Source organism: Falco naumanni, chromosome Z (assembly GCF_017639655.2).
Source record: "Falco naumanni isolate bFalNau1 chromosome Z, bFalNau1.pat, whole genome shotgun sequence".
NCBI classification, from domain to species: domain Eukaryota; kingdom Metazoa; phylum Chordata; class Aves; order Falconiformes; family Falconidae; genus Falco; species Falco naumanni.
In genome coordinates, this window is record NC_054080.1 from 45,382,874 (window position 1) to 45,408,899 (window position 26,026).

The 26,026-nt window shown below is 35.2% G+C and overlaps 1 protein-coding gene across 5 annotated transcripts in view; it reads right to left on the reverse strand.

Annotated features, from left to right (window-relative positions):
- Positions 1–4,338: 4,338 nt before the first annotated feature.
- VPS13A (vacuolar protein sorting 13 homolog A) overlaps positions 4,339–26,026 on the reverse strand; it is a 112,561-nt gene continuing 90,873 nt past the window's right edge. For 2 of the 5 annotated variants that reach the window (XM_040579143.1, XM_040579142.1), the window contains 10 exons: positions 25,404–25,517; positions 24,864–24,939; positions 24,605–24,768; positions 24,210–24,255; positions 23,828–23,951; positions 22,708–22,822; positions 11,933–12,018; positions 11,193–11,316; positions 9,592–9,666; positions 4,339–7,247 (listed from right to left, as the gene is read on the reverse strand). In XM_040579143.1, coding sequence (XP_040435077.1) covers positions 7,197–7,247; positions 9,592–9,666; positions 11,193–11,316; positions 11,933–12,018; positions 22,708–22,822; positions 23,828–23,951; positions 24,210–24,255; positions 24,605–24,768; positions 24,864–24,939; positions 25,404–25,517 — 975 coding nt within the window. In that variant the 3' untranslated portion in view covers positions 4,339–7,196. Of the gene's footprint in view, positions 7,248–9,591; positions 9,667–11,192; positions 11,317–11,932; positions 12,019–18,466; positions 19,672–19,970; positions 20,557–22,707; positions 22,823–23,827; positions 23,952–24,209; positions 24,256–24,604; positions 24,769–24,863; positions 24,940–25,403; positions 25,518–26,026 lie in introns of those variants that run through there. The other 3 variants (XM_040579147.1, XM_040579144.1, XM_040579146.1) reach the window with 2 other exon arrangements.

Below are 26,026 nucleotides of genomic sequence, written 5' to 3' on the forward strand. Positions count from 1 at the left end.
AGAAAAAAACATGGCTGCAGTCACAAAGAGTGGCTTACTCACAGCATAACCTATCTTGACTAAAAAAAAAAAAGGTGTCTTTTTAAATACCATTTACAGAAATGGGAGGAGGATTTATATTTACTGAAGAAGTATGGATTAACAGAACTTCAAAGAATGAGTTTCAAAGTTTACTTTTTAAGCTATACATTTAACATATTGTGTTCCTGTGTCCCATATTGGTTTTGTCTGTGCATTATCTCTGGACAGCTCTAAGAATTAACTATATTTAGAAGAATGCATATAACTACATTGCTGTCCAGCCAGTATTTTTCTGCCCCCCCCCCCCCCTTTTTTGTTATTATTTAGCATTTACAATCATAGGTTATAAAATTTCAAACAGTGACACCTTAAAAATGAAATGCTAGCATTACTTTAGGGTGCTAGACATTTATATTCTTGCTTCAAGCAATGCAGTTGGAACCTATTACACTTTTCAGAAGCATCTGTCAGTAGCCTCGATAGGCAAAACCCTTTAATGTTCTAGGAAATCATTATGAAAGCTTAATTATTGGTGATCCTTGCCTTTTTGTTCAAATGCCTTGCAATAATAAAAATATCTTTCAGAGTTAAGGAATGACAGACTAAGATCCTGTGGGCAGTCCATGGAACTTACTCTTTTCTGAAAAGGAAAAGCCTTCCTCAAACAGCAAGGCATTTAGCGAAGATTCTCAGCATTCAGTGCCACAGGTGCCTGTGATAAACTAGGCCTCAAATTCCTCCAAGTCACTCATGTAACTTGCTTTTTGCACTTTACGTTTTACTGTTGTTGGGCTTTATGGGTAGTTTTGCATGGATTAGAGAACAGTAAAGCCTCTCTACTACAAGATTTCCAGATATTTTCCCATCTCCTCCACTCCCTGCCCAGCTACAAACTTCTCCACTAAAGCTGGCAGCACCACTAACAGCTAGTCAATTCTCCTTCACTGGGTCAAAAATTCTCAGACAAAATAATAAAGACATTAGGGCAATCTTGAAAACATTTCCTACCTGTGCAAAATTCCTGATAATCACTGATACTTTATCAGCAACGCTGGTAAGGAGGGTGTTTTAGTAGAACAGCCTGTTATTAACAGTAATTCAGCCCAAAGGATGTGCTGAGGTTCTACTGTATTTAAATATATTAAATTTCATGTTTTCCAAGAAGAAACATTATAGCAATAGTTTTTACTATTGGCATAAAACAGCAATTTCTGTGCAGCTCAAAATAAGTTACATTGATTTTCAGCTCGTGTAGTGCTGCTGTGTATTCAGCCAGGTTGAGAGCTCTTGCAGTTCAGTCCTGTGAAAAGCACACCCCGACCTTTCGCTGCCCATAAAAATCGATTACTGTTTCACATACTAAACAGCGCCGTTCCCTTTTGTCCAGCAGCACAGAAAAGGTAAAGTACGCCCAGAACCAGTTCTGGTTGCTAAGGCAGAAACAGCCTGTAACATCTGATTCATTTGTTCTTTCTTTTGTGTTGGGACAAGCAGTAGAAACCTGTTCTGAACTGCTTGAACTTCTGTGAGAGAAGGATACTGACCTATACTTGTATCTAGTGAGTAGCAGTAATGACCACGGAGGGAACAGCGCAGCACACCCTGGGATGAGGTGCAGGGTACAGTGCCACTTGCTGAACAAACAGCTGCCAAGGGACAGTGACAGAAAGCATGGAATAATGTGTGTCATCCATGTCCCCGACACGTCATCTACAGCCCCCTCAGAAGTACTGACTTCATGACAAGTCCTCAAACCTGCTGTCCTAAACACTGTTGCTCAAAAAATAATTCAAAAGCATTTCTTGTCATAAAATCTGTAGATATGAGAGTTTTACATTACTTAAGAACTTCCAGTCACATGAAAAGACAACAAAAATACTTTTTCTAGGGCAGCAGATTTGATGGAGAAAAGCATATGAAATGCCCAAGCGTGTGAACTGCTTCATCCAGTTCTGAACCCCTGGGAACTTCTGGAAAAACATCTGTTTAAACTCTTAGATGTTTCATATATTGAGTCAATTTGCTGTCTGTGAAAAGCACATTGACACCACAAATTTGGGAGCCTGGCTTTGCTGGAGTACAAGCCTTGCAGATTATAACACAGTCACCATTTCATAGGACCACCAGTACAGGAGTGCTTTTCTCACACTTCAAAACCAACACGTAAAAACATTCACAAGGGCAGTTATCAAGACAGGTCTGCACATTGCTCTTGATCTGCTTGATACAACAAGGAATTAAAACCCACAAAGACAAAAACTGGGAGACATCGAGCAAAAAGAGAATTCAGCTTTTCTTCCTTTTAGTGTCCTACCTCATCATGCCTGCTCCAGCAGACACATTCGTTTCAGCCTTAGATGTAGTGATACAGAGATGGTACGTTAATAAAAACTAATGTGGACATTCTTTTACTCCTTGTAGGAGGAGACTTAGCCAGTTTACTCCTCCCTTGAAGTAAATATTACAAGAATATTCTTGTAATTCTTGTTCCAGATTTGCCCTGAAAACAATTAAAGCCTTTTCATAGAAATCCTGTATCTGCTGTGAGTGGAATTTTAGACCCTTAGATCCACTTGGAAGCCACAAAAGCAAAAATTGTGACCAAGATTATGGTTGCATTTTTTAGGTTAAACAACAAAGCTCAGGCTCCTAGGTGATGCATATATGTAATTGCATATACTGACCAGAAAATTGCTAATTAATCCACCCGTATGAATAATAACAACCAAATCTAGACTGAGTAACAGTCCTACAGGCACAAAAAAAGGTGCCTATTTGTTCAGTTTTAGACAAAAAAGCCTAAGGCATTCAAGATTTGCATAACCAAGCTGACAATTTGTATTTCAAGAGAAAATGATAAACACCAGTGTTTCTCTGTATGAAAATGTGAAATGCTCAGTAAAATTTCAATCTGCATAACGAAACAAGTATTCTGATACACGTGAAAAACAAATCTAGTCTGAACCACTTTGCATTGTACCTGAGACAATTTACAAATACACAATCATACTAGCAGTGTTTTTCACCAACAGTTCCCACACTTAACCTTGTTCTTTTGAAATACAGTCTCAATTCTTCTAAAAAAATTAGAACCTCCTGCTCCCCTCAACCTTCCACAATATTGAGATAATTTCCATGATAATCTGCACACAATAGCAAGACAGGCAGCTTCTTGCCTGGTCTGGTTTTAGTAACACATTCAAGCATAGAACCTGAGACCCCTCCTTGGCAGATTTTACAAATAAATTGATCAACACAAGGAAACAAAAATCCCTTGCTAATTAACTCTTAGGAACTTTAGCCACCTCTATACTTAAGTTCCTGGGAGGTAAATGTTTCATTGGTATCGCCTGTTCATGGTTTTTGGTTGTCTTCAGTAAAGATCAGTCACTGCAGATGGAGAGTGAACCGAACGGTATGATTAGCTAAAGAAACAGCGCGCACCCTTGCCTTGCACAACACCCCCGTGATTCCAAGCAACACAGCCTTTCAGCGGTTCTCTTCTGGAATTCAAATGTGAAAGGTGCAAGAATGGGGGGGGGGGGGGGGGGGGAAATCTTCTGAATAGTTTTGTGGAATATTCTCATTCTTGAAGCCAAGAAGAGTATCAGAAAAAATACACAAATCAAATACATAAACATGTATTTAAGTATCATATGGAAGATACAGAGCTATTTACAAACAGGCCACAAGACTTAAGGCATGTGATGTATTTATTAAAACTGTTTTATATCAGCAGAATAATCAGGAAACTCAGGGTCTGTAGTTCAAATTCAAGACTATGCTGTAAGTGTTTAAATTTAAACTACCATTACACAGTAATATTAACCTGTTGTTGACTAGTGTGTAGTATTTATTTGCAGACAGATGGCTAAAACTCATTCCAAAGGAACAAAAGACTTTAGTGGTTTGATACGCAAGTGTATTTTGTGAAGCGTGAAAGATAATAAATAGCTAATGGCATATGTACGGACTTTTGTTTTTTTTTGAAAAAAATGGATTTTCTAAGAACCTCTTACCTGGAAACATCATCTATGCTTTTTCAATGTGGCAACAGAAAAAAAAAAAAATACTTTAAAGGGAGCTTACACATGTTAATCCAGTTATTAACTTGCCCATATAATAAACCAAAGGTAAAGACTAAAGTCGGTATTCTGCTTTCACTGAGATGGCTGCAACATAAGCTCGACCGTGCGTTCTCAGAGTCAGGATTTGATTTATTTGTCAATTTCTACCTATGAAATTCTGGTTAATGGTATTACCTGTTAATTAAAGCAGTATATAAATAAAACAAGTAATAATCAGATTTCAGTCCAGTAACATTCAGTTTCATTTTATTCAAGGCGAAGAGGTAAGGAAGGGGGAAGAGTTCAGAAACGAAAACAGCCATTCCATGCAGCTGAACAAAAAGAGGTGCAAACAGTTAAGACTTACAAATGTTTTAGTAATGTGTCTGGCATCTTTGATTCCATGTTTGGTTTGTCACTGATTTCTTAGACGTAATTCTAACCATTAAACTACTACTAAGCACTCAAATGACATTTTTCAAAGGTAGTAAGTTTAGGTAACAGTCATCTAGAAGAGTTGTTCTTCAGTACTTCAGTAAAGGCCATGGTACACTTTCAAACACCACAGTGGGCAGACCTAAACGCCTACATTTTTATTTTTATTGAGATCCCCTTGTCTAATTGCATATGTATTTTTAATAAATTAATGTATCTATTCTGCCTTCCTGAAAAAATATGCACATTGCCATAAGGAATGAGGCATAGCAGTGGATATCTCAAACAGCTTGCAATAATCCAGAAAACTACACAATGGCATAGGTCTGAACAACTTTCTCCTCAGGCTAATATATAGTTAAAACAGAGAGAACTGGTGTTTGCCAAGAAAAGGCAAAATTCATTCATGAGTCTATGGAGGATGTGTAAGGAAAGGGAAAAAAAAAAAGAAGGAAAAAGACACAATTTAATGATTTAGAAAAAGAGAACTACAGAAAATCATGTTGTCACTGCAAGTGGAGATGAGGGAGGTGGGGGAAAGGTCCCATGTTGACTTTTTAACACTTCCAGTGGTTTAGTTCTTGTGTTAAGGCTTTTAGTTAGCACAAAAGATCAAAATATTTTATACTCTATAGGAAAAATGCAATTTTGGGGGAATTAAGTTTTCCAAAACATGAACTTAACCACAGATATGTACTTTTAAAATAAATTCTGCACTTCAATAATATTTGAGCAATTTAACCATTAATGTTAAGAGCCAGCTGAGATTTGAGAATCAGGAGTTTGTTGGCAAAATAAATGTAAGAAAGTTAAGAACTGGAGATAACTGAAATAGAGGCTCTCTGAAGAGAAAATACTTAGAAGAGGGTAAATGGAAAAACTACACAAATGGGAATGTACAAAGTACTTGCAAGAGGTACTAGAAGTGAAAGTTGCTGCAGATACTCAGTAAATACTGGGGATAGAGAGAAAAAGAGACAACACCGTAATCAAGAATCAAGATCATGATGAAGCTATTAACTAAACTATCATGCCTAAGATGAAAAGCGTAGATGAAAAACAAATTACAGATACACAGTGGTTCTCAGTGCACCTAATAACACTACTTATCAAAGGCAAGGTATTGTATTAGTTTGGCATGATTATAACCTGAGTTAATACTCTTGGTATGTGCTTGGTGTACAAACAAGTAAAGTAACATAGTCATTGTCATAGTTTGGAATTGTCTTATAATCTGTTGATTCAGTTTAGAATTCACGGGAAAAATTACAAGATTACATGTATTTTGTAACCCGCTAAATTGTTACTTAACACCAAAGGCAAGACTTACAGTAAATTAAAGAACTGCAATTGTAGGTTAGCATGCAAGTAATTTAGATTTTACAATAATGTGTCAATTTTAATATCTCAAGCATCACCAGAACGTCAGAATTATAACCTGTAGCTATAAATACTCCAAACCATCGTTTGGAAACAGTATTTTGGCAGCAGGTACTTACTATACGTACCAGATACTCTGAAGACTTTGATATGGGAATTTATGGAAACCTTCATGTAAATCTGTACTGTTTCCTTACTGTTTGTGTCAACTACCACTCAACAACACTATGACTACCACATCTGTGAAATAAGCAGAATCACACACATTCAGGCTCTCCCTATTAAAGTTCTGTTGTCTGGGTGTGAAACAAAAAAGTTTCATTGGGTAAGAAAAGTTGATAAAAGCAACTGTGAAATATTATATTTATTATTTAATATAAATTTTACTTTATTGGTCACTTGCTTAGCACACAATACTATGTAATCCAAGGCATTGATTTTTGGTATGCAACAGTACACTTATAACCCCATAGACTCCTTCTTGAGTTGCAAGACTACTAATAACTTATTTAAAATAATAGGCTTTAATGAATATTTTTAGTGCAGAGATATATTAATTCTCCCCATTATAGGTTTTTGTAAACTCGTATTTTCTGTGAATATTGATAGAGGTGCTGCAATGTTTCCTTGAGTAGAATATAAAAAAGTTTACACTAAAAGTGATATTTTATTGTAAATTTGTCATCACCTGGTCCGTTCATTTATAAAAAGAAAGTAATATTGTTAACTCAGCAGCCACTCCTGTGATCTTCTAAATTAGACATCTCTGGTCAGTAGCCTACTACTAAAGAATTTGAGTTGTAAGACTAGTGATTACTAAATTAACATTTCCCTTGATAAACTTGAATTTCAACACAGCCTCAAGTCATATGAAAACTAAGATACTAAGTATTGCTTTTCAGAATCAAATCAAAACTGAAAAATTTGCACTGAATAGCATCGGAAGAATTACTCCAGAGTTCAATTTCAGTATCAAATGTAATGGCAGAACAAATTAATTTTACACTTCATTTATAAAAAATGAAATCTGGCACTCTTATATTAAAAAAAACCAAACACAACAAGCCAGAACTTGGCAAAATTTTTTTGATCACTAAATATGTTTTTCTAATTTAATGTCATCTATTTCTGTAATATAGCCATAGACTGTTGTGACTATAATGAATGATTTCATAAATCTTCCTTCTTTCCTGTGTTTACGTTTGTTGCAGATACTCAATTAGCTCTGCTTGTTAAAGAGGAATTGAAAGGCAGCTGTTCATTGCTCTTCGTATCTTGGTGCTCCTCCTCTCATTACAATTTTGGCTGATTCTCTCTCACTTCTTCCAGTTTAGAAAGGATCCACTGTGTGAAGGAAAAGGAAAAAAAAAAAAAGTGTTTCCTTGGTAAAAACCATATAAAGCAGCTGAAAATTAGATTGGGTTGGCCAGACACCTCAGTATCTGCTGTCTTCCTTACTCAGTTTTAATACAGTGCCCAAAGTCTACTGTAGGTTACAAACCCCTGGTTTTCTCACATGAAAATGGAGGCATTTAAGTACCAACATCTGACATTGAGTAACACAACTAGTTAAACAGGCCAGGTTTACATTTCAGTTTTCTGGTCTGTATTTCAATGAATAACATTTTAAAAAACAAATTACATCATTTCACCCACTCTAGACAAATCACAGATGACAACAGAGAAGCAAGTACAACAAAAGACAGAGGACAAGAACAGGTTGCAGCAATGTGATAATACAGGTATTTAGAAAGAAGCTTTCTTTAACTATATTCTGTTTCTTTTCAGGAATTTCAAATTCACATGTTTACTGAACAGGAAAGGGAAATTAGTTTCCCAAGAGTCTAAAAAAAGGGAGAGGGGTGCAGTGACATTGAAATCCAGGGTAGGAGATGAATTACACAAAGGGATTGCCATGAGAAAGCTGCATAATGTTTTCAAGGAAGATAAGTGGATTATTAAAAATCTGATTGTTACTGGATCAGGATCTATGTTACAGATCTTTAGGACCCACTCCTCCCCATCACAAGCTTAGTCCCTTAAGGAAACAGAGCTTCTGCTTATCAGGATGCTGAAGGTATGGAAGAAGAACTGGCTGTTAAAGAAACTACTGTTCACATCAGAATATGGCACTTCTCACAGACAGCCAACTCCATAGCGGCGACTGGACTGACACATGTTCATGAAGCAGCATCACTGAAATGACCTCATATCCTTTTTACCATAAAGGGTGCAAGTCTCATTTTTACTGTTCCTAAAACACTTGCCTCAGTGTCATCTCCTATATAAACAAGCACAAGTGTCACATTTGCAAAAGTGAGATATAGGCTGAACAGCCCGGATGCGACTCTCAGGGACTTACTTTCTGTAGGATAGACCCTAAGGCCCTGATGGCAATTTTTGCATGAACCTTCCTATGAATGAACCTCCTAGAGAAGTCTTCCTTCTCAAATATAAAACCACATTCCTTACCAAACCTGTCTGATAGTGAACTTTCCCCTTGTATTTGCATTCCTGTTGGTTTTGTGAGGTCCACAGACCTTCTAGGAAAATATGCAAACCAACATTTTTGTGAAAAGCGCACACAACTTTTCAGCTTTCTTTTCCTCACTTAAGACTTACGGCACACATAACACAATGCACTAATTTGGTTTTTGGAATTGTTCCCAATTTAGCTGGGGCATAGATGTGATTCCCTTCCACACAGACTACTGGACCTCAATGCTGCCCCTGCCCCACCCCAGCCAAAAAGAAAAGAAAGAAAAAAAAAAAAAAAAAAAAGAGCTCAGTATCTCCAAAGACTACAGCAAAGTCAAATTCAGCATGGGGTCCTCAAATACCTTGACAGTATTTGTAATACTCTTTGAGGTTAGATTAAAATGTTTTCATTCAGCTGTGGATAGGAACCACCCTCATAAAGGCAAAAGCAACTTAAACTGATGACAAGATGCAAAAGCAACTTAAACTAATGAGAGGATATAACATCTGCACACTGTTTCAAAGCATGATCCCAGCATAACATACCCCACTGGTGTGAAAATATACAAGACTAGTTTATTGTTGTGAAAATAATCAGCTACACTAATAAAAACAAGGCAATTTTTTTTGTTTTCAATTTACAATGAAAAAACCGCACAATCCAGCTACCTCAGTTCTGGCAGCAGACCAGAACCACTCCTACCCTCTGTTGTAGTCAAAACTAGTGATGAGAAAATGAAGAGATCATCCACAGTCTGTGTATAATAGTAGTAATAGTGCCATATATACCCTTTGTGTTTCTATTACGGCTTTTCTGCATTCTTCAATCAAAACTGTATTTTGAGGAATGAAGGAATGACATCCCCTCCCATCCCCCTGGAATAAAACTAGGTGTAGTTTACAACCACTGTTTGTTCTATTAAAACATGCTATTTTAATTCACATTCTTGATCATTTAGGTTTTGTTAGCAGTACTGTTAAATCACCCTTTTGACAGAATTCCAAAGATTCATGTAAGGAAAAGCTTGGTATTGGAATTGAGTATTTTTGAAATTCAGTACTGAATGCATCATTGTCATTTCCATCTGTGTAATGACTATGTGGAAACAATGAATTTTAAATATACATAGTAGTTTTGGGTTAAGGATATACCCGTTTCACTTTAAGCCAAATTTAACACAGTATAATTGTAATAGTATTTTCATGTTACCTTGGCATCCTCTGGACTTTTAAAATTAATAATTTTTCCAAATTCTTTGGCGTGGAACACAGACTTAACTCGTTCCTAAAGGAATAGCAATTCAAAACTGAAGTTAGTATCTTCAAACCTTATGACTAAGAAATTATTTACCATTAAGGCAGCTATATTGTTCAGCCAGCCACGTGTACCCGTTACACTAATCTGAGTATGTTCACATCGCATGCACACACCCCTGAGAAACTTCCTTTTCTGCATGAAAGCACAGTGGAGTGTGCTGGAACTCCAGCAGTAACAGACTTCCCTTTTTACCATAGAGACCCTGGAGACTGGACTATAGAAGTGTGTAGGAATGGAAGGCAGATAATGGAGTATGTAGGGTAACAAAATCCAGTACTCCCCAAGATTGTAATTTTTCATTCTTCTTAAAGTTATTACCTGGGTGGACATTCCACCCATACTGAGTTGCAAGTTGTGGTCTTAAGTAGTGAAAAAAGCAACTGAGACTTCAGAAACAGAACATAAGCAGTGATTTGCAAAATACAGTTTTCAACCATAGATTTCAGTAAAGAGCATACTGCAGACATGTGAATGGACTCTGAAATGACTGCTGTGTGGGGATAAAGATGGATATGTTATTCAGCATTGCCTGAAATGGCAGAAACTCTAAGAATTATTTCATCCTGTAAAAGTTCACTTGCAGTCAGAAATCCAGTTTGGAGGATTCCAAACCAATAGGGCTCTGCCTTTCATGCTCTCTGCAATAGAAACAAATAATCTGAGTGAAAAACGGAATGACTTTGTACACTGTCAAGACTGTCCTGACAACCAATATGTGTAATTACACACATAAAGCTTATTAAAAACAGAAAAATCAAGCCACTGGCAGGTAAATTTATTGATTTAAATTAAATCCAATTACCATCTCAACAAGAATTTAAGATACTTTTTTTTTTAAGGAACTTTGCCTCTGTAAATACACTTAGTCATCAGTGGTCATCTTGCTCCTTATGTCCTTTGCCAGTTTACTAGGGAAAGAAGGTTTGGCAATTTTTTTTTTAAAGGAAAAAAATGCAACTGAGAGCAACATTCTACAACTTGCATTGGAAGGAATAAGCATATGTAATTATATTTTTCATGAAGATATTAATACACTTATATTTTTGAAGGATTTGATTACAAGTAAATAAAAAAAAAATCCTTGAAGCACAGCACATGCAAATCATTGCTCTGATATATCTGAATCTTTGGGATTGCAGCAAGGTAGAAGTCCACATATTGGCATAATTCCATTGTGCAGAATAGAAATACTCTGCAATCTTTGAGAGTTTTGTTGTACCACCATTTTCCAGTCTATGAATACACCACAAACTAGTGCACACCAACAGAAAATGCCCAGGGCTCAAGGAATCATTTCATCTTCAAACATCATGTTCCCATTCTCCTTAGAACAGTCAGAAGCTAGTTATCTGAGGAGTTTGCCATACCAACTCCCTTCTCTGAGTGCATCTTCACTAGAAGAGAGATCAAGAATTCAAAGGAGTGCTCAGGAATTCAAAGTGCAATCTTACAAACAGTAACACAAAAAGAAAATGAAACGTAGGTTAACATACCTTGGCTTCAATGCGTAATCTTCTGCCATCGACAATGAACGGTTCTTTGGTAAATTCATCGTAAGTGTATTGCCATTCACATGTCAGCTGTCCAAATGTCCCTTTTGTCACAAACAACACACCACTAGGCACCAGAAAATAAAATTTATAGTTTAAAAATTAATGTAAAAATACTAATAAGTTACAAAGTTATCCTAGCTCTAATGAAGTCATTGTTACAAAATAGTACTCATCTAATGATACATAACCATACAGCATACTTTTCAAAAGTGAATTTGAACATTCCTCTAACTTATTTAAAATACTGTTTCATAGCAAAACCATAACACTACTTCTAGCTGTATTTTTACAAGTCGTAGAAACTTTTTATTTTAGTATGTCTGATACTCTACTTACTTTGTTCCTATATTACCCTTTTTTCCTTCAATATGCTAATTTAAGTGAATCCCACAGTTCCATTGATTAACATTCAGCCTAACCAGACTTATAAGAAAACCTTCTCATTAAAGAAATCATAAAACCAGCATTCCCTTTCTCTCCTTAGATAAATTACTATGACACTAAACACTCTTGTGCTGAACAACCCTGCTGTTGAACAAGATTATTAACAGCACAGTAAGCATGCCTTCCCCACTATTTTATCTACATATTCAAGGACAGTGCAGTTACCGATCAGTTATCAAGGCATGTACATTTTGATGGTAGTTTTAAGTAGTTATTATTGAGTCAAAACTGTTTACCTTTTTGTTACCATTAACAGATCTGTACTGTTGACCATAGCATGTGCAATATATCTGAGTTTTGCAAATCTTCCATTTTCAATTTTCTAAAAGAGATTGAAGTTTTATAGTTTTGAATAAGCTAGTATAAATTCATGTACTAGTTCTGTGCTTAAAATTTATTTATCCTGCAAAAGTATGTTATAACAAAGCACATAGCACACAAATAAAAGGCTACTTTCATAAGGCCAGAATATGTCTAGCAAGTCTGTGACAGCTAACGTTCATAATTACATAGCATTATTCAGTCGCTGTTAATGCAGCTATGCAAACAGAAATCAATGCTAACCAGAACTGGCAAGGAACAATATAATCTCTCAAAACATTTCTCAGGACTATTTTCTACATATTTTTAGTACACACCAAACTTCTGCCAACTAATGCAGTTCTGAGACAATAAAAGAAATAAGGATTCATTTCCTAATTTATGTCAAGTGATGTCCAATACATTACAGTAATTAACTCTGGGAATAAATCTGTACTTAACTGTATACAAAAACCCACCATCATGTAGACAGACTTAAAAATGCACCACTTGAAGTAATGTTTAGCATTTCTTCATATTCTTTTGTGTCCCTCAAACTTACTTAATCTTTACCTACAATTGCTGTGAATATTTTTAACAGAATATTCTTTTATGGCCAATAAATTTTAAATATTGATGAGAGCAGATGAGTAATTTTTAAAAACAGAGGCTTTTAAGACATGACTTGGCAACCACTGGATTCCTGACTTTCTGAGCAACAGGTGATTAAATTAGTGATCAAATTAGGACTGCTGCATTTTAGTTGAGAATAGCAACATGACTGCTTGCATACTTCCCATGTGTTACAAAGTGGAAGCAAAGATAGGTTAGTATAAACCAGTATGATTCAACAAACCCTTAACTACAAACATACTGCTTCAGATATGTACGCCAATGTTTAAAATCACTGTAGATTAGTTCTCAGTGCAGTTAAAATCAAAAAACCATTAAATGAGTATTCATCACCACTGTAAAATAATACAGACATTTATTTAGGCTTACCCTACAACTTCAAATTTGGCCACATGGGTAACTCCACTTGCCCAAACAATTTTTCTAAATTATGCCTTCCCTCAAAGCTGCTGATTCTTTAGTGACTAGAATGCAAGAACATTTGAGTACCAAGTTCCCAAAAGGCAGCTTTCTGGAAAAGCTCTCAGGAAATTCACATTATTTCTCTCTTCCCAGTTCTGCTGGCCTGCACAATCACAGCTATTGATCATACGCCTACTTACGTAAGTCACTGCTTGAATTTAGTTCTGCAAGACCTAGAGTCACAGGCAGGATGAATACTGCAAGAATGGCATAAGAAATGAGGAATTAAGGGTTTGGAAAACAGAGATTAGATTGTTTTGGTTTTGGAAACTCCTTATTCAAGCTTTGTCTAGGGATTGCAATGCCTCTGATTTTGCTCTCTTCCTGCCTCTTGTATTTAGGTCCAAACTCCTACTTCATAACCAAAGAACCAAAAAAATCCTCTCTCGAGGTAGCCTCCACAGCGTTCTAGCACACAACACACTGGATGCTTAGAAGACAGAGGTGGCTGTATGGACAGACAGCACGGATATGATAACTGACCCAGGTACCAGGTTACTGGTCTCGTTCTACATCCTGATGGACTTTCAGTGTTGGTGGCCTAGCAAGAAAGACAGTGAAAAGGAAAAGGCTGACAGGAACTTACAGAAATAATGTGAGTGGAAAGAGCAAGGGTGGTTCGGTAGAGGTAACAAATACACATCATTGCATTCCATCTGCAAGATTCTGTGACAATGACAGCAATTTCTCTTACTGTCCAAACACATATATAACGAAGTATAACCAATATCTCTCTTCTATTAGAAAGAGTTATAAGGGAGATGCATTTAGCAATATAACCTCATTAGGATGGAGAGGATGTCTTAGTCTTTCTTCTTCATCGAAGAAGTTAACTTTCTTACACTTTGCACAGCACTGAGGTGAGGCTCTCAATCCAAACATTAACCCTCATTAAATGGGATTTAAGAGAGCAGGGTTATCTCTTTCTGTCTCTTCATTAGCTTGCTAGTTAATTTTCAACAAGTCACATCACCCCACTGTAACTTACTCACTTTACTGATAATTGAGAACTACAAAAATTATTATGGAACTAAAGTATACTTCACTATCACACAGGTTGCAATCCTAAAAAAAAAAATATTTCAATCTCCACCAAATAGCACAAAAAGTATTTTGTTCTACTGAGATTCACAAGTGATTTGTGCAACCCAAAAATATTGTTAGCACGTGGTATGTGCTGAGCTAACTACTCCTCATTGTTAGCTAGGAGTCAAAGATCATGGACTCAAGTTATCTGCATTCTATAGTTTTGTAGAGAACAGATGTTAATTGAGAAATAAAGCACAGGAAAATGCTACACAGTCCATTTGCAAAAATAACATTTGGATCTCTGCCAATGCTGAGCAGTAACAACTTCTACATTTTCTGCCTTTAGGTTTTTCTACCCTTCACCTACAACCTTCATCCCTTTTAGCACGAGGCTTGCACCTATTCATTAGGAAATATGTAACAGAGGTATACATCAATTTACTGCTAATAGTTCTTAAAGCAAGATCACTACTGCCCTCTGCTACTAAAATGTCTTAAAGAATTCTAACATAAAAGGATATATAATTGATCCCTCAATATAGATGCATAAATACGTTTGTAGAATTGTAAGTATTTAAATATTAATTGTTTGGAGAAAGATAGCAACTTGGACCACTGTCTGGTAATGTAAAACTATGAAAGTTAATATTGATCAATCATTGTTTCAATATTAGTTCCACCACTGTAAAAATTAGCATTTGTTTTCTTAAAACACAACTTCTGTATTTCAAATTAAAAAAGGTTTAATAACCTGATTGCTTTAGTATATGCTATAGTTCATTGACTAGAGATGGAATGGCATGCATCTATTGAAAAAAAGACATGTTTTACAGCTGCTGGAGTGAAGTATTCCAAGCACAAATCCCCTCCTTTGCTAATTATTCTTACCTGTAGTACAAATTCCTAGATGTCACTGCAATAATCTAACGGCAGATGTGATCATTTGTGCAGAGATGGATATGCAGATATGCTCAGTGTCTTAAAAGTGCCATCTCTGCATTTGGAAAGATTCCAGTTACACTACATGCTCCTAGTTTATTGAGAAGCAAGCACAGAGGCCTTTGACAAAGTTAGAAATGAAGCAGAGCAGAGTGTAAGCAGTGGAGACAAAATTAAAAACCTATCATCCTTCTGATTATAGTTCTAAGAAATATTACTAGTACATATGATACAAAAAGTCTGAATGTTTGATGCTCTTCAACCCAACTGAAACAGCATGTAAAAGAAACACTGTGAAGGCTGTTACTACTTAATCTGAACAAGAGAGAAGAGTAGGAGATTTGTTATACCCACATTTTAACTTAGTGTTCAATGGGATTTTAGACTGCCAATGTATTTCCCTATGAACCAATTACTGTCCAAACGTATGACTTCAGAAGGCAATCTATTGCTGTTGCTAGAAACTCCAATACTGAATGTATCTTTCAGCTCATACGGTGACTTCTTCAACACCTGCAGAACCACTACTTCCAGGAGGTTAACCTGGTGTAATATGGTGTAACTACATATCCAATCTTCCCCTCACAAAGATTTAATAATTCTAACCAGTACCCAAGCCACTTAGATCTAGCTTGAATGTATGTGGGGAAAAAAATGGGAAGAGTGTTAAAAAAGTTACTGTAAAACATTTCTTTTGCTGCCATGTAGAATTCTCTCCTCATCCTTTATTAATAAGAACTAACATCAATCCTTTATTGCCTGCTCCCTCATTCCAGCTATCCTAATGTGCAATGCCATTCTACAAAAATAAAGCTTTTGTCCATGATGTGCAAGTGCCTGAATTTAAGATTCCATTCAGCCATGCTGAACATCAGCTCTGAAATCAACATGGTTTTGTTAAAGTCAACAGAAATTTGAGGTCAAAGTTAAGATTTCAATCCAAGGCCTCAGGATGCAACAGAGTAAAACCGAGGACATCTGCTTTCTTTCAGAACAAAGTTTCTACTTCACAACACAAATATAATTTGCCTATGCTGACTGGCAGAATTATCTTGGTAAATTTTTGATCTGAATACCAAGAGAATTTATTTGATGAGCTGAATGGAGAAGCCATATTCATCTACACTTTCATTATGGTGTCCACATCTGGAAGTTCTTTGTGTTGCCTGCCAATACAACCAAAGTTCTTTCATTTGTAGCATCTGAAGTGATTACTGTACCAGCAGTGAAATGGAAAAATATTCCAATTTTCTTTTCTGCATTCTCTGTCAGAAAACAAGCTGGTGTATGCTTTGCCTAGGATGCTGGTAGTTTTTACTTGCTTTTCCACCATATATAAGCATTTATGCTTCAATCACAAAAAATCTACAATGCAACCGAATCTCACAAGTTTCCATGTTCTTCTGAAACAACTGGTGTTAGTCTCAACCAGCTTCCTGTGATATATACATGTCTTCTATTTGGGGATGGGCAATAGCTATGTAATAATACCCAAATGTTGCACATTTAAGTGGTAAGGATCCTGCTCTTTCCTTTAACCTAGACACAACAGGTTTTCCAAAGGAAGATGAAGAGTGACAGCTGTGACTCAAATAAGGGAGCAGCAAACTCAATAGCATGTATGAATGGATGGCTGGTACAAGTCAGGACAATGTAGAATAAAAGTGAAGCTACTTTGAACTTTGGAAATAATTTCTCCCTATAATTTTATGAAGTGAAACCTCAGTTTTTGAGTAGTTCATGATATGGATGTTTATGTTTTGATTTGAACCCAAGCCCAAGAACAGGGTGAGGGAAGGAGAAAAAGGAAGAGTATGACACACTTTTCCCATTCCTCAGGTGTTCTTCCTGGCAGACTGAAGTTTGAATACAAAGGAACAAGGGCTTTTTCAACCTATTCTGACATTCTACCACCTGATCTGAATCTTACTTCATGACCAAAAAAAGATCATGAAGGCTAAACACCAAGGCAGTAAGACAGTGTATTGAAGCAGAGCTTTGAAGGACAGTCTTCTCTACAAGCTTACACCCACCAAAGCATAGCTGGGCAGCAACCTTACACAAGGCTGTAGAAGGGCCCTCACAAACTCCTACACTTTAAAGGCAAATTAGAAATAGAAAAAAAGGTTTTGAATTTATTTTGGTTTTGAGTAGGCACTGAGCTGGAACACAGAGAACTTCTCTGAGATTTCATGGTGCAAGTATAATGACTTACAAACATAAGTATGACACTAACCTATCCTTCAGCTTTATTCACTGGCAGGGCAAAGACCAGTGATTTCTGGCAAGTCTATAGCTTCTGTAAATGACCAACAACAAAGGTATAAACAGTCTATTAAATGATCCCAGAAACTGTCTATATTGTCCCTCTGCACTGACTGAAGTCTACAGAGCTTCCTGAGAAAACAAAAAGACCAAAGAACCCCGATCAAATGGGACGTACCAGTTAATGCCAAAGACAAAGAGCACAGCCAATTCTTCAGCACAGCAAGGAGGAAACATGTAAATTCAAAATTACCATCATACATAAAACTAAACACTCAAGAACAGCTGAATCATCCATTTGTTCTACAGCTCACATCAGAAAACTTGGCATCCTGAGCTGAAAGGATGGCACTTACTCCTGGATTTTTCAGCAACAGTACTGGACTTCAAATTTAATTCACCAACGAAAAAGCAGAGGAAAACCCGATACATTAAATGATGGGGGTCAGGGTGCAGAGGACGGGACAAAAAAAAAAAAAAAAAAAGTTATTTGACGTGATGGTCTGTGTTTTTTTGATGCGTTACTTTACAATACTAAACAAAATAATCTCTAAATTGTTTTTTGGTTTGGTTGGGTTTTGAGAGGTTTTTTTGGTGTGGTGTTGGTTTTTGGGGGTTTTTTTTGCATTTTTGGTGCCTTAAAGAGCATCTCGTTCAGCTAGTTAGCTATTACACTTTTCACAAGTTTTTGTTTTATGACTTGAAGAGAAATTAAATCCTAATATCCCAAGAGATTCAACTTTTTGTGATCCTACAATTTCTTTTCCCAATGTACATTCAGAGGAAGCTAGACTCAAGACAAAAACAAATAGAATACTTGTTCGAAACTACTACATTTTTTATTAACATAGAAACTTAAAAAATAGGGCTATACTCCATGGAAGAAACAAAATAAGGTATATAAGGCATATTTTCCAACTATACTGCCAAAGTTTTAAACTTTTTTTAAATTAGCATTCTACAATATTTCAACCTATTGAGTAAAGAAAGAAGTATTTTTAGTTATGTTGTAGTGGAACTTGAATTAGTGATACCTGAACAAGAAGTACTACCATTCATGCTAAATTTTACTTCCGTATTCTGTAATGACTTACAGAACTATAAATTAAAATAGTTTAAAAATTAGATAAATTTGATAGAAATACTGTATTACATTTTTATTATAAAATGCTTACATTACAAATGATTACAAAATTATTACATTTCTTGCTAAAGCTGTTTTAGAATGAGGAAAAATCATGTTTTGTTATGAAATTGACATACATTGTCTTGTAGGGCAGGTCATTACAGAAGAAAAACAAAGTTTTGTAGGAATAAGAAACTGTACTAAAAAGCCAAAAAGGCAAAAGATGTCAGTAACATATTCAAAGTTCCCAAAACCCAGTAAACTTAACAAAATGCAGCTGGAACCTTTTCACAAAGTCATACCTAACAATTTCTTCAACTTTTAGGCATGAAATGTCTTTTTTTTTTTTAGAAATTCTACATTCTTCAATGAAATACTGAAGATCTATTTGTACCTGAAATACTCAAAATCCTTCCCACAATGTTTCAGGCAGTAATAAACTGTAATACAGTCTTTCATCTACTTCTGCAAGACATCCTTTTCAGATGACAGTATTACAAAGTATGTGGCAATACATGAGCTGTTGCAATCTTAAGCATCAGTAGCTTCACCTAAAAGAAGCTCTCAAGCTGAGTTTGTCCTCGCTTTTATATGGGATACTACAAACATATATTCCTTGGCTCATCATTGCCCATGAGATTAGACTGTACAGCAGCTTTTGAAGGCATAGAGCCACAATAAGCACTCTTATGGATTTTAATTTCTTCCCTCAGAGTTTTTGTAACTGGAAGACAAAAGACCATGAAAGACATGACATCACCTTTGGTAAATACGCAACTATTTCAGAAGCTCTTACTGCTTTAAAGCAATTCTAATTCTTGAGTGGCTGGCAAAAGAATTAATTCTTACTACAGTACTTTTTGATACATAAATGTCTATTAAAAGATGTCTTTAAAATGCAACACAAAAATCTAAAGTTAGCAACAAACCACAAAAAAGAACGCGAAACCTATGCAAGCATTCCACTGAATACAGATTATAACAATTTTTAAAGAAAGAAGTAACTTGTAAAACTATATTGTAGAATTTACAGTACAGAATTATAGTGGTTCAGTGTTGTGGGTTTTTCTTCCCCATTTCTAGGTAAATAAACTAAATACTTTTGCATGGTACATAGGTTTTACTACACAGAGCCTTCTAAAAGTCCTGGTATTTTCTTCAGCTGTCCATGATTTTACTTAGGGTTTAGTTCTGGGGTGGATTTTTACTTTTTTTTTCTTGCTATGAAAACAAAAATACTGATTTAAGAACCAAATAATTTATGTTCACAATCAAAAATACTTGAATAAACCGTTATTTCACACATCTAAGGATTCCAAATGATATACAAAGTAAGTATTTAAAAAATTATGGTAAAATAAATGATAAATGAAAAAGTAAAAGTTTATGTTAAATGTTCCTTTTAAAATGTGTACTTTGCCTTATAAATACTTCTATAGGTCATTTAGTGTTTTTACATAATCTAGTTCCAGGAAACACAAGAAACAATGTTGCAACAGAACAGATGAATCCATTTTAGATATACTTTAGATGTGTTTATTGTTAAAAAGAAAAGCAAACAAGAAACTTTTGAAATATGAAACAAATAAACAGCATTTTAACACCAATAATGACTGTACAACTCAGTAAAGTTTTACTAAACACATTTAAAAGCATTCTGTCTAGCAAATTATAAATAAAACCTGTCAAACACTTACAAAAATGCAAAAACGTTAAATACACTTGATAGAAACATATCTAGAAATAAACTCTAAGGCATGGTATTACTATTTTGTCATATTATTCATTACTATTTTCACCTAATGTCAAGTTTTATCTTTAAGACTATTTTTATTATATTCTTTGCTCCTTTGCCTAGCACTTATGATGACACAGTTTTATTTCCCCACTTATATCTTCTTTTTGCACAGCTTGAAAAATAAGAATTTAATTAATATCAGACAATCTCAATCTCTCAGTGAGAATTATAGCAGCAACATTTAATATTTAAAGGTCAAAAGAATGTGACAAAGGCCATGTATATCTGTTACAGTCCATATTATCCTAACTGTCATCATCATCACTACTATTGTGAGTCTTAGTCCATTCCCTGTAGGCCTGTCTTTTCTGAAAGCATGGTAAAGGAAGAAGAAAGCAGAAGTATTAGTTTAGAAGGGTTAGTTTGTCTGGCAAATTTATTAATGTAAAATAAAACCCCAGAAAACAAAGAAATGCTGAAGTGACATCCTAGTTTAGGACACAATATAAGCACACAAGATCACCTATATCCTATTTCCTTTCATCAGCATGTACAATCTCTAAATCACTAGAAGAAGTTTTATTCAAATCTAATCCAGTGATCCACTGCAAATGCTTCAACACAGTGACTGCACTGGGGCTAGTCACCAGACCTGTATGCATAGAAATTATACAAAAAGGGGAGAACGGTCTTTTTTACCCCCCTAAGAAAATATTACGCTATCAATCTGCTTCATACTGAGAAAAAGTAATACACAGTGTCTCATGCAAAACATAGAAATATCTCTAGAAACAGAAACATTAGTACACTTGAGGGTAAAATAAAATTAAGACATCAAACATGCTGCATCAGAAAATGTCTGGAAAAAAATATGCAATTCAGTATCTTCCGATTTCACTATCTACAGGGAAATTTATGATCCTGTTTGGAGCTTTCAAAACATTTCTTCAAGAGTAGTTCTGCCTTAGAATCATCAGTAGTGAAGACTAACATGAAACATACAATTTTCCAAATTTTAGGTACTTTCAAATAATGGCTGTCATCACAAAATATGACAAGCATTATACAAGGCAATGTCTTTATGCTTTTTTAAGTTGGATAATGGAAGGTGGTGGTACTGTACTCAACCACATAGGGGAGAACTAGAACTAGGTATCACTGCTGAATTTTTTAAAGGTTTCTCAGAAAAAAAAAAAAAAAACCGAAAAGGCAAACACGTATCAATTTAAGAAGCAAAAGCAAGGCAAAGTCATTAGATAAGTTTGCATGTAAGAGCTGATTCTGTTCCGTTTGCTCACATTTGTTTTAGTGGTACACTTTAAAACAGAAAAGGGGATGTTTTGGAATTAATTTTTTTACCCAAAAGAGGTTTAAGATTAGAAATACATTTATGCTGTTTATCAGTAGTGGCTTCTAACTATGGTCTAGTTCAGGTAACACGCTTTATAACACTAACTTTAAATTGGAGAGCATAGGTTAAAGCTACCTCGTTAGAAGAAAGGCAGAGGCACGTGATTTATTAAAGAACTTTCAGTCTGCTGAACTAGATCACCAGTGAATGATATGGTAAACATAGCTGGAATGCCCCAAATAGGACAAACCTCTTCTACCACAACACAAAAGACACTACTGAAATGTAGAAGAAACAGAAACAACCAGACTGGAACCTGACATGAAGCAACCAGCTGTGGCAATTCTCAAAATAGTTCAAAAATAATCTCTAAAGGCTACTTCATCCTTATCTACTTCTCCAAAAAGGTTATTTCTGTATGACTTCTCCAACATTTCCCTGGCACACTATGAATCCTTCAATGTGTATTTTAAAAATTCTGTTTACATTCATGCAATCACTATTACTTTATTTCTTATGTTTGAGTATTTCTAAAATGCAGCTTTACCTCTAACAGAGATAAAAAAACAAAACCAGAAACTTTGTAAGCTGCACAAAAGTTGAAATTATTTCCTCTTTGATATCTGAGTGAAATTTGCTTAAACAGCACCTGAATTATTAAAGAATCACTGATGCTCAGCATGTTCTTCGTGCAAACAGTACTCAAACTGTTTACGTTCTTTCAATGGCTGTAGTATGACATATACAGCTATGTTAGTTGTGTTTATAAAATGCTGTTTAAATGAAGTTGAGATTAAAGAGTCACTGTTTAAAATGTGTATTAATAACAGTACTGAATAAAGTATTTGTGATTATCATCACTGTTTATCAAAAATAAAATACAAACCTTTTCAATTGCACATATAAACCTTTTTCTTCTTTCAAAATACTCTGTATCTTACACAAACCTCTACAGATATACTGGTAGAGATTATAATGAATTCCTTTGTATTACAAAACCTAAATCACCAAAGTGGTCATAAGCCTAAGAAATTAAATGAAACTTCTTGACTACTGAGTTATTAGGTAAAGGGCGGTAGGGAATTTAAGAACTGGGCAATTCTTTAAAGTAGTTATGTAACGCATGATGAGTTAGAATTTATATCAAATTATCTTTCATTTTCTTCACCTGCAACATTTGACTTCCAGTTCCATCTCTTAATCTGTAAGGTCTAATAACTCCATCTTCACCAAAGAAGCGAGGTGGGCGCAAGCTTACCACATCTTCTGATGAATCTGCAACTCTGACAATAAAGCAGCAAATGTAAGGCACATGTCAATACTTCCACCAGCTATAATATTTAGCAAAGGGTCCAAGTTATTTCACATACAAGTTAAATTCAAGTACTAGTACAGCAACTGCTGTACTTCCGCATATGAATAGACATTGAGTAGACGACATTCTATGAAACAGTAATAGATTTCACTCCAAAATCTATTTTAGAGAGATGGCACAGGGCAGCACAAGCCTGCATTACTTCATTGGTGTCTAGGTACTGTACTTCAAAAGTTCAAAATTAAAGACATCTGCACCATACCGAACTTCTGCTCTAACTTTTTTCTTGCATTCATCCGCTAAAGAAATGAGAAGTGGCAAACAAGACACTAGCAATCTTATAGTAGCAAAACTGGTCCAGCTTGCTAAGAAGAACAGAGCCATTAAAAAGATGCATTCAGACAAAGCTCCTAAATGTCCCCTCAATACATTTTCTCCTACTTCAGCACACATTACAGAATGAGATAATCTATAACACATTTATTAAAATGAGACTATCACAGAAATTAATACGCAGACTGAGAACAAAACAGTTCTCAGTCTGAACAATCAGAACAGATCCTGGCATGACCTGGTAGTCTTGGAACTCATCTCATACAGTCATAGTAATATAAAAAGTAACTTTTGATGCAGCTGCTAAGTCCTTTATTCCTGTATATTTGGGGTAAAAGGAAAAATATCAGCAATTGAAGAAGACTTGATCGCTGAGGCTTTTAAAATAGTTTCTTTGGTAATGCTAGAAACATCTGAGATTTGATGTTGTGGTTTTTAAGTGTTATCAACTGTGTATTTTTTTAAAAGCCACCTATTTATAACATAATTACCAATACATGTAAGATTTTTTCCCAGCTCATCTGTGTTAATGAGAAAGTTGATAGAACCATAAACGATGCAGAAGTGATACAAAGACACAACGTACTACTGCTACTATTATCTCTTTCCTGCCATAAATCACTCTTCATATTTTACTTACTTTTTAATACCCTGAAATGTGCTGCTTGCCATGTCTATGATTCCTCCAGTAGGCCTAGCAACTGCTCCCACTAAGCCTTTTCCAACACCTTTGAAAAAACCAGCTGCTCCTTCTTTCTGAGCTCCTAAAAGGATTAAATGCAGCAAATCAATATAAAACACTGAGTTTCTTACAACTGTAACAAACTTAATTACCATTTAATTACAACTCTTATTTGATATGCAACTATATAGTCTCCTCCACACAAAGTTAATGTAAACATTTAAACTGAAAGTCAGTAGGAATATAAAACATCAATGAAAATTTTTATAACTCAGATTTATGTTTAATTAAGTATCAAGAATTTACCATCATATGAACAGTTAATGCATCAGAAACTCACCTCTTATTGGTTTTGTAATTATTCCTGTTATGCCACTCACAAAACCCTAGCAAAAGAAATAAGAGAGATTACAAACATGCTTTCAGATTACATTTTTCATTTTTCACATTTTTCTTGCTAGTTCATTGGTGAATAACCTCAAAGTACATACGCTGGAAAATTCTAAAATTCACAACAAGGAAACAGAGTTAGAGGCACCTTGTTCACAGTTCGTATTGTCTCTTTTACTCTCGTATATTTTCATTTAAAACCACTACTCAATTGTGGGAATATATTTGCAAAATCAGAATTAAAATTAAGAGTAGCAACTCTCTGGTGACTATGGCAGCCTCTACATTTGTTACTCCTGCCTGCATAAAATTCATTAATATTTTTATTATTTTTTTTTTCCTTACAGAAACTAATCCTTTTCCACCACGAGTGATACCCTCTCTCAGACCCGTGGGTTGTTTATTCATGGCTTCTCTCCTTTTCTGCTGGTAATCCTCATCCATAGTTATTGCAGCAACTCCTTTTGCCATAGCACCAGTGATTCTTGATGCAGCACCAGCTAACCCACCTATTGGAAAATAAAATACAATGCCAATACAATTTACAAATACTCACCTGTATTGCTTACTATAAGTATACTACCATGATAATGCTGGAACTCACCAACAGCTCCCCCTACTAGTGCTTTGAGTCCAAGTGCCATTCCTTCTATAAATTCTTCAGGACCCTGGATGGCTCCCTAAGAAAAAAAAAGATGCATATATATTAAGCTTCAAATAGTATGCATTAAATATTTTAAAATCATAACGGTTTTATTGGAATTTATATATAACAAAGAGAACAAAAGCATGAGGCTGAGTGATAAAGTGTGAAAGTGCCCATGAAAGCACCTGTGGGAGAAAGACTATTTTAGAATACTAATTAATTCCCTGAAGTCTGCTTATTTTAAGGCAAATGGGAAAAAAATCTGATTTATTATAAAACAAGAACCGTAAGGAACAGCCTTTCGTGAATTAAGTTAAATGGACTACTCTCTTTTTTTTTATCTCACTGAGCTTTGCAGTAACTTTTTCCTGGCACTTTCATTTCACTTCCAAATCAAAATTTAAAAATAAAAAAGGTATTAATATATCCACATTTTCAATATAATTCATATCTTTCTACTTGTACTACATTTCATAAGAAGGTAGCAGAGATTTTTACCTGGTAAGGTTCATAGAAAAATGCTTCTACTCCTTCAGACAAGCCTCTTATGAATCCAAATGGATTACCCAAGACATCAAGGCCAAGAATAAGAACATACATCTGTTTAATAGCCTAAAATAAGAATAGTTATTAGCAAACATATTTCAGAAATTACCCTAAAACAAAGGCAAAGACTGTAGTATACCCAGTTTAAAAAAAAAAAAAAAAAAGAAAAAAAAAAGAAAAAGAAACTAATATGAGTTTAATATAAACCCCTCAAAATTATTTGGAAAAGCAGAGGTAGTTTTATTAAAAAGGATTTACAGTAAGTAAATCATATTAAGTCAGCCAAATAAATGTTACTTCTTACAAGCATTTCACAAGTAACTGACATTAATGTTCTTGAGATTTTACAAAGCAAGCACATTACCTAGATTTCTCATACTACAGCACAAAATTTGGTATGTTTGCATATGGCGAGAAAGTGTTGTTAACTGTCACTGCAAAACACTGTAACTACATCTAGATGAAGTGTAATCTGATTTTAGAAAAAAGGTTGAGAATCACCTAGGACATTTCAAACCTTCCTCCTGGGAAAAGGAAGGGCCAGAGAACAGTAACTTGTTCCTCACTGGAAACCC